The sequence below is a fragment of the Chaetodon trifascialis genome, chromosome 11 (assembly GCF_039877785.1).
Source record: "Chaetodon trifascialis isolate fChaTrf1 chromosome 11, fChaTrf1.hap1, whole genome shotgun sequence".
Classification (NCBI taxonomy): Eukaryota; Metazoa; Chordata; class Actinopteri; order Chaetodontiformes; family Chaetodontidae; genus Chaetodon; species Chaetodon trifascialis.
Window position 1 is genome coordinate 27,002,296 of NC_092066.1, and position 9,862 is coordinate 27,012,157.

The following is a 9,862-nucleotide window of genomic DNA, read 5'->3' on the forward strand; positions in this document are numbered from 1 at the left end:
ATGCATAAAGGTTGACACAAGGTGGCAGATCAATTAACATACATTTTCCTGTTGAATTTCACCACATCAAAAATCTGTTTCCTGCCCCTCTTTTCAAGGCAACTACATTTTCTAAACTTAGCACTGAATTGTGTGATTTGTCACACTGTCTTCCAACAGCAAAACATTTTCTGTTATCAAGTCTCTTTACCACAATGTAATAATACACAGTGATTATGTGTTCATTTTCCAACAAAACAGTGAAGCTGCAGTCAAGCCGCGTGCCAGAGCAATACCTCTACAAATCCGGTTCCGGGGATACTGAGATTCTAGAATGGAAGTAAACAAACCAAGTCTGTGCATGTCTCGGCGGTGAGAGGAGAAAATGAAGTTTGCACTGGTGAGGTCAAAAGGGAAGGATAAAGATGCTCTCAGTATAGTCCCCGTAAATTGGATAGTGGACTTCGATCTTGAAGACTCTAATAAAGAGTATCTTATCAAGTGCCGCAGTGGCAAGAGGCCTTCGAATGGGTGTTTGGTTGAACCAGCAAATATTGCAGTTGGCAGGCAAAAACAGTTATTATTATTATTAAAAAATAATAATAATAATAATAATTATTATTATATATTTTCACTTCATTAGTCATGAAACATTAATCATCATGAAGACTGCTGACCTGACAGTTGTCCAAAAGACGATCATTGACACCTTGCACAAGGAGGGCAAGTCCCAAAAGGTCATTGCTAAAGAGGCTGGACGTTCACAGAGCTCTGTGTCCAAGCACATTAGTAGAAAGGCAAAGGGAAGGAAAAGATGTGGTAGAAAAAAGTGTACAAGCAATAGGGATAACCGCACCCTGGAGAGGATAGTGAGACAAAACCCATTCAAAACTGCGGGGGAGATTCACAAAGAGTGTACTGCAGCTGGAGTCAGTGCTTCAAGAACCACCACTCACAGACGTATGGAAGACATGGGTTTCAGTTGTCGCATTCCTTGTGTCAAGCCACTCTTGAACAAGAGACAGCGTCAGAAGCGTCTCACCTGGGCTAAAGACAAAAAGGACTGGACTGCTGCTGAGTGGTCCAAAGTCATGTTCTTGGATGAAAGTAAATTTTGCATGTCCTTGGTAATCAAGGTCCCAGAGTCTGGAGGAAGAGAGGAGAGGCACAGAATCCACGTTGCCTGAGGTCAAGTGTCAAGTTTCCACAGTCAGTGATGGTTTGGGGTGCCATGTCATCTGCCGGTGTTGGTCCACTGTGTTTCCTTAGGTCCAAGGTCAACGCAGCTGTCTATCAGGAAGTTTTGGAGCACTTCATGCTTCCTGCTGCTGACCAACTTTATGGAGATGCAGATTTCATTTTTCAACAGGACTTGGCACCTGCTCACAGTGCCAAAGCTACCAGTACCTGGTTTAAGGACCATGGTATCCCTGTTCTTGATTGGCCAGCAAACTCCCCTGACCTTAACCCCATAGAAAATCTATGGGGTATTGTGAAGAGGAAGATGCAAGATGCCAGACTCAACAAAGCAGAAGAGCTGAAGGCCACCATCAAAGCAACCTGGGCTCTCATAACACCTGAGCAGTGCCACAGCCTGATCGACTCCATGCCACTCCGCATTGCTGCAGTAATTCAGGCAAAAGGAGCGCCAACTAAGTATTGAGTGCTGTACATGCTCATACTTTTCATGTTTATACTTTTCAGTTGGACAACATTTTTATAAATCCTGTTTTTGTATCAGTCTTAAGTGATATTCTAGTTTTCTGAGATACTGAAATTTGGATTTTCATTAGTTGTTAGTTTAAAATCATCAAAATTAAAGAACTAAACATTTGAAATATATCAGTCTGTGTGTAATGAGTGAATATAATAAATAAATCAACTTTTCCATGATATTCTAATTTTATGACCAGCACCTGTAGATAGATAGATAGATAGATAGATAGATAGATAGATAGATAGATAGATAGATAGATAGATAGATAGATAGATAGATAGATACTTTATTTATTCCCATGAGGGGAAATTCGGGTGTCCAGTAGCACATATGAACAGATAAAAAGAGATAAAAACCACACATTACCGATAGTAAATAAGATAATAAATTAATGAATTAATGATGTGCACAGTTCAACATTTAACAGGAGCTGTTATACAGTCTCACGTCAGCAGGAATTACTGATCTCCTGAACCTCTCAGTTTGACAGCGCAGGGAGAGGAGCCTGTGATTGCTTCTCTGAGCTTCCAGAGTTTCATGAAGAGGATGACTCTTGTTACTGAGGATGGTGTGCACCATACTCCTCATCCTCCTTTCCACCATGTCTCACTGTTTCCACTCTCCCACCCATCACAGAGGCACACCTATTCATCAGCTTATCCAGCCTGTTACTATTACTGTTATAATTAAGCAGTACTCATGTGATTAACGGAGGACACAATACTACAAAGTAAAAACAGCACAAAATTGGACAGTAAAATAATGTCTTTCATGTAACGTAAGCCACATAGTTTTGTTTCTAGGCACTATAGGTGTTTGTGTGTCTGTATCTGATAGCGCTGTTGGGTTGTACAAGTAAGTTCCTGGCAAATTAAAAAGAAGGAACTATAGTACTACAGCTATGAATTTAAACAGATTCTAGCCATGATATTAAACAGGGCCCTTAGGAAAGAGAATAATAGGCTACGGGACCAGCTGAGTGGAGGACCTCCTGCAGGCAGTAAAGATCTTGAGGCCCAAGTCAAGGGTTTAAAAATGGAGGCTGGAAACACCAGGCTGCGCAACATGGCAGTTAAAGGTAACTATCTCTTTTAACAGTTTATATATTTTTTCAGATGTTATCAGCATTAAAATGGATCCCCTGTAGTAGATTTACAGCACAAATTCACTTCCCATAGGTAGACACTTAGCTACGGCAAAGTAAAGTTGCTCTCACTGACAACAATACTTCCTGGAAAACAAAGTGGATACAGTAGTATAAACTCCTCGCTCTGAAAGCCCCTTGGGCAATCTTTCTAACTCCTTTCTTGGTTCCTTGAGAAGCCAATTCTGATTTCAGTCTCAACTACAGTATTTACAGGTAACCCACTGAGGAGCGAGGACTACAGGTGCTGGTCATAAATTTAGAATATCATGGAAAAGTTGATTTATTTCAGTAATTCCATTCAAAAAGTGAAACTTGTATATTATATTCATTCATTACACACAGACTGATATATTTCAAATGTTTAGTTCTTTAATTTTGATGATTTTAAACTAACAACTAATGAAAATCCAAATTTCAGCGTCTCAGAAAACTAGAATATCACTTAAGACTGATACAAAAAAAGGATTTCTAAAAATGTTGTCCAACTGAAAAGTATAAACATGAAAAGTATGAGCATGTACAGCACTCAATACTTAGTTGGGGCTCCTTTTGCCTGGAGTCGATCAGGCTGTGGCACTGCTCAGGTGTTATGAGAGCCCAGGTTGCTTTGATGGTGGCCTTCAGCTCTTCTGCGTTGTTGAGTCTGGCATCTCGCATCTTCCTCTTCACAATACCCCATAGATTTTCTATGGGGTTAAGGTCAGGGGAGTTTGCTGGCCAATCAAGAACAGGGATACCATGGTCCTTAAACTAGGTACTGGTAGCTTTGGCACTGTGAGCAGGTGCCAAGTCCTGTTGAAAAATGAAATCTGCATCTCCATAAAGTTGGTCAGCAGCAGGAAGCATGAAGTGCTCCAAAACTTCCTGATAGACAGCTGCATTGACCTTGGACCTAAGGAAACACAGTGGACCAACACCAGCAGATGACATGGCACCCCAAACCATCACTGACTGTGGAAACTTGACACTCGACCTCAGGCAACGTGGATTCTGTGCCTCTCCTCTCTTCCTCCAGACTATGGGACCTTGATTACCAAGGACATGCAAAATTTACTTTCATCCAAGAACATGACTTTGGACCACTCAGCAGCAGTCCAGTCCTTTTTGTCTTTGTCGCTTCTGACGCTGTCTCTTGTTCAAGAGTGGCTTGACACAAGGAATGCGACAGCTGAAACCCATGTCTTGCATACGTCTGTGAGTGGTGGTTCTTGAAGCACTGACTCCAGCTGCAGTACACACTTTGTGAATCTCCCCCGCAGTTATGAATGGGTTTTGTCTCACTATCCTCTCCAGGGTGCGGTTATCCCTGTTGCTTGTACACTTTTTTCTACCACATCTTTTCCTTCCCTTTGCCTTTCTACTAATGTGCTTGGACACAGAGCTCTGTGAACATCCAGCCTCTTTAGCAATGACCTTTTGGGACTTGCCCTCCTTGTGCAAGGTGTCAATGATCGTCTTTTGGACAACTGTCAGGTCAGCAGTCTTCCCCATGATTGTGTAGCTTACAGGACTAGACTGAGAGACCATTTAAAGGCCTTTGCAGGTGTTTTGAGTTAATTAGCTGATTAGAGTGTGGCACCAGATATCTTCAATATTGACCTTTTCCACAATATTCTAATTTTCTGAGATACTCAATTGGGGGTTTTCATTAGTTGTCAGGTATAATCATCAATATTAAAAGAAGTAAATACTTGAAATATGTCGGTCTGTGTGAAATGAATGTATACATTATACAAGTTTCACTTTTTGAATGGAATTACTGAAAAAAATCAACTTTTCCATGATATTCTAATTTTATGACCAGCACCTGTAGGCATACAAGATTGGGATCCACCTCATCTTTCCTATTGCAACAATCCGAGGCTAACATTGTGGATGTCTTATTATATTATCTTTTGCAGATGCAATTCTTCAGCAACACCCAGGGGCGAAGCTTCCGGACAAGAGAAGAGCAATTAACTAAAGGATCTGCGAATTAAGGCACCAGCAGAAGAAGAAGTCCATGGACAGCTGAAGGACTGGGCCTTGATAAATTGGCATGTGTGGACTTCTTGATTAGTTTTTTTTTTTTTTTTTTTTCCTCCACTGAGGGATTGTTGTGTAGCCTAAAATATTGTGTAGCCTGCTAACATGTAAAGTACTAGAGACCAAAACTTGAATAAAAGTACAAGTGAAGTATTGTTATGTGGTTATTAAAGACAGCAGTCAAAAGTTTGAATTTCATTGTTTATATGATTTCAAATGTTTTGCCTTAAGGACACTCAAAATTCCTTTGGTTGTAGCAGCATTATTGCGCAATCTTTTGGGAGCCAGAGTAGGCACTTAATTCTACATGTATATGAATGGTCTTTTACTCCCACAAATGAAAACCCTCTAAGTAGGGCTAGGGGTGGTCACCTTTCTCACCACCACTATCACTTGAAGTTGAAGGTGGTGTTTCTGGTTCTTCCATCTCAAAATGAACTAACAAAGGCAGCTGAAGTGTGCTCAATGCAAGCAGAGGCTCTGATATAATTTTAAATATATTCACTGTGTATTCCAATATATAATCTCATATAATGTGGGATATATTTCAATATAAATAACAATATATTAAATAACCTCACAATGTATTTATTCAATATATGAAAACGACAATAATTGCAGTATTTTCATATATGCCACAATATATCACTTAAAGATATATTGTTTTATAATACATCATGATATATTATCTAAATTTCACAATATGTGAATACACGTGAAATATACTGTTATGTAGTACATTGAGAAATATATTTTTGCACACACACTTGACTGAGAGTGTGCTTGTGAAAATGTGTGGATTTTAACCAGACCTTACAAGAAAATACCCCCACTTATCTGTTATACTCTGCCAAACCCTCCCACTAACACAGAAAAGTGTTTCTTTTTTCCAGTGTTTCCTTTTTCATTTCAGGTTTTGTTTCCAAAGGCAAAATTTATTTTCAATGCCAAAATTTACATTCACCATCCTGCTTCCATAGATTTCAGCTCAGAAGCTAAGAAAGCAGAGAGGGGATAAAATAGAAACTATGACTAATAATGCACAAATAAATGAAAATGAAAAAAGACTTTGGTTGATAAGGCAAACTGGTGTGAAGTAGGCAGTTAGTATAAGACAGGCTGGGTCAGATGCAGCCTTGTTAAAATAAACAGACCTGAAGTCAGCTGATGGCATTAATGGCAGTAATACTCAGCTAATCTTTATCCTATAGATTAGCTGAGTATTACTGTTTACCAAAATAGCTTCAGACTGCTCAGTACAAAGTACCAACACCATTGTTTGCATTGTTGTTATTGGTTATTTTTAAGCAATGGATTGGGCAGTGTCCTAAATGTTCAGGCCAAAAACTGCAACCATGTCATCTGAAGACCACACCAGGCAGCATGAGATGGTTACTGTTGACTACAACAGGATTGATGTCAGTCAAGACTTAATGGCCATTTGCCAACAGTGACAATTAGTATAAAACTAGCATTGTGAAAATGAAGCATTTGGTTTGCAAAATACAACTTTTTTTTTTTGAGTTAAATCCATTACACACACACACACACACACACACACACACACACACACACACACACACACACACACACACATATATATATATATATATATATATATATATATATATATATATATATATATATATATATATATATATATATATATATATATATATATATACTGGATATGTGGGATACTTGTTTTGTATTCTATCCAGCTGTAAGAGGGCACAATGAACATTATCTTCATGTCAAACGTCTTCTGAGCCATTTCACTGAGGAGATTACAGTTTTGATGTTCAAATCAAAAGATTCTATTTTCTAATGAAGCATGGACTGTCGCCAAAAAACACAAAATTGCTGTTGAAATTGGCACAAATCTGCTCCTAACATGTTTGGATTTTGGTTGCTCATTTGCAATACTCTCCTGTGAAGCTGTCAGAAGTCCAGATACTCCGGTAGTCCGGTACCCACCGTAGAAGGGACCCTGCGGCGCAGCTCCAGTTGCTGTCTCGCTCTGAATGGCTGTAGAGCTACCCGGGATGTAAAGCTGGGGCGCCATGACGCGCGGTGCTGCTGGCGGACAAGGGACGGCTGAATGACGAGACAGCTGACAGTTCAAGTATTTTATAGAGCTCCTCCTCAGCGCATATCCCCCATTCTCCTCCTTTTCCAGGCTGTTCAAACAGGACTTACTCCGCCAAATTGCAGTTTTTTAATGGGATTTGATACTGTTTTGGCCCCGTGCACACATTGCAAGGACGGCTGTTATCTGACTGTTATTTAATATGGCACATATTCAATTTAGATTAAAAAAAAATCGTGATGGAACCATGTCTCTAATAATTTTATAGGCTACGTTTTGATAACGAATAAATCCGAACAAAAGCCCAGAGACTATTTCTCTTTCTTTCTTTCTTTCTTTCTTTCTTTCTTTCTTTCTTTCTTTCTTTCTTTCTTTCTTTCTTTTCAGCTGTTCTGATGTGTTGATTTAGACGGGTCCAGTTTTTTGCATCATCATTATGGCTTATTATGATGACACACCTACAATCAAGTCATAGACTCATAGTCTGGAGTAGCACCCATACCTGTGATTTTAATTAGTAGCAGATACATTACTTGAACATCATGCTTTACTGTGTTTACGGTCTCTCCCAAATCAGCTTAAGCTTTGAAATTTCACTAGCACTGCACCACTGCCCCCTGCAGGTAGAGTAGGAATAATACATTCAGCACTCAACCATTTGCATTCTTCATTTCTTGTTTTCCTCATCCAATATTGAGACAGAGTTAGAAGCCAAGCTGCATGGTATATTGACTAGGGAATTTCACACAGACTGGCAGTGTATAAAGCGCTTTTTGGATTTTTCACTCATGGCTGAAGATTATTCTGATCATTACTTGTTCTAAAAACCTGAAAGGTTATGAGGAAAATTCTGCTCTTGCATACATTTAGATGATCTGGATCTTTGGCACAATGCTTTTCAAAACAGAGTGTGATATGGTGTATCTATAGCCTGTGTTTTATAACAATAATGAATGCATTTCTCATTAATGTTACAGAGATTTCCAACATATAAGTTTTATCTTAACTTGTCCTTGCAATACTTTGAGTTATTCTTTGAGATCAAAATGATAAATACTGTCCAGTTTTACATGGACAGCACAATTTCTGAATATAGACATCAGAGAGGGACATTAGGCCTGCAAGAAGAAGAAGAAACTATCTGAAATGCTGTAGAGTAGTAGACAGGTATGTTATCAATCATCACATCTTAAATTTATCTAAATTTGACAGTAATTGCCATTGTTGGTCACAATAAATGTTGTGTTGAATAGCTAAATTCACATGACTTAAGTTCGTTTTTCAATCAGTATCACAAATTTCTCTCTACTGAGTTCTCATTTTCTCTAAAGGCAGTTCTCTTCACCAAAATGCAGCCCAGCAGGGCAGTTCATTTCACATCCAAAATGCATTAATGCAACCTAAATACGTCATACACATCGTAGGATCCAACCATTAAATAGGAACACTGACAATATTTGTCTCCTAACGAGATAACTTTGTCATTCATAAAACAATGACCTAAAACACTTACAGAAGTATTACAATATGCATCATTACTGTCTTTGAAGTAACTTTTTTTTTCTTGAATTGAATTTTACTTGAATATTTTGAATAAATCAAGATTCCATTAGAGCAAAAACAATGACACCTCTTTACTGCAGGAATTATGCCACCTTACAGTATGCTATGGAAATAAATCAGAAATACTGCATTATGCCTTGGTAAACTATATTTTCTGAAATTAATTCCTAATCCTTAAGTACTGTACTGTACTGTGTGTAAACTTGTAAAATTTACTGCAAATAAATAGGAAATGAATGAAATGAAGTGAATGGGAAAATCAGTTTGCGACGTAGCCAGCAGCTCTATGAAGGACGCCAGTGAGAAGTTTTGTATGTAATAAGAGTAGTTTGAATGAAATAAGTCAAACATAAAGCAATAACAGCACGCTACCAATGTTACCGGTACCAGACCCAAAAGACAAAAACTCACCTCCCTGTGGTGGTACTGGCTGATCGACCGCCTGTTGGACACTGGGAAGAGACTAATTATCTCCGGCCCGCTTCCCCCACCGCGCTATGGTGACGTCATCACCAGCCGGCTTCGCCAGCTGCACCTGTGGCTGAAGGGTTACTGCCTTACAAGAAACATGTGGACAATTTTATATCGTTTTTAAATAGGCCTTGCCTTTTTAAACGGGGCAACCTACACCCCACCCAGGAGGGTTCACGGCTTTTATCAGTCAACATTGACCTCACTGTCCGGTCCTGCACTTCAGCCACCTCCTGACTAACAGGTATGACTCATGCACACAAGCACTCTGCTCTACACTCTGCTCGCCCTCACCCTCACCCACTACATGTTTCACCCACACCATGCACACCTTCCTGTCAGTAACCCCCTCTTCTCCACCGACACCTCAGGACATTCACATCATCACATCAATCACTTCACACAGACATTCAAAGCCCAGGAATGTTTTTAGCCCAGCACTGTTTTTAACATCCCTTTAAAACACCATGATGAGTGCACGTTCGGCACAGCTATCAAATTGGCTGTGCTGAATGTGAGCTCTCTTTTAAACAAATCTTTTATCATAAATGACTTAATTTTAGGGCTGCACGGTAGCGCAAGCAGGTAATGCGCGTGCCTCACCGCAAGAAGGTCGCAGGTTCCCGGGTCGGGCCTTTCTGTGTGAAGTTTGCATGTTCTTCCCGTGCATGCGTGGGTTCTCTCCAGGCACTCCGGCGTCCTCCCACAGACCAAAAACATGCTCATTAGGCTGACTGGTGACTCTAAATTGCCCCTAGGTGTGAGTGTGAATGGTGTGTGTATGTGCCCTGCTATCGGCTGGCGACCAGTCCAGGGTGTACCCCACCTCCCACCCGTGGACAGCCGAGATAGGCTCCGGCCCCCCGCGACC

General features: G+C 39.9%; 1 protein-coding gene across 1 annotated transcript in view; it reads right to left on the bottom strand.

Moving 5' to 3' along the window:
* Positions 1 to 6,955, bottom strand: part of LOC139339140 (choline transporter-like protein 5-A) — a 167,729-nt gene extending 160,774 nt beyond the window's left edge. Inside the window, exon 1 of the mRNA XM_070974623.1 lies at positions 6,846 to 6,955. Coding sequence (XP_070830724.1) covers positions 6,846 to 6,933 — 88 coding nt within the window. The 5' untranslated portion in view covers positions 6,934 to 6,955. The remainder of the gene's footprint in view (positions 1 to 6,845) is intronic.
* Between the last annotated feature and the right edge of the window lie 2,907 nt (positions 6,956 to 9,862).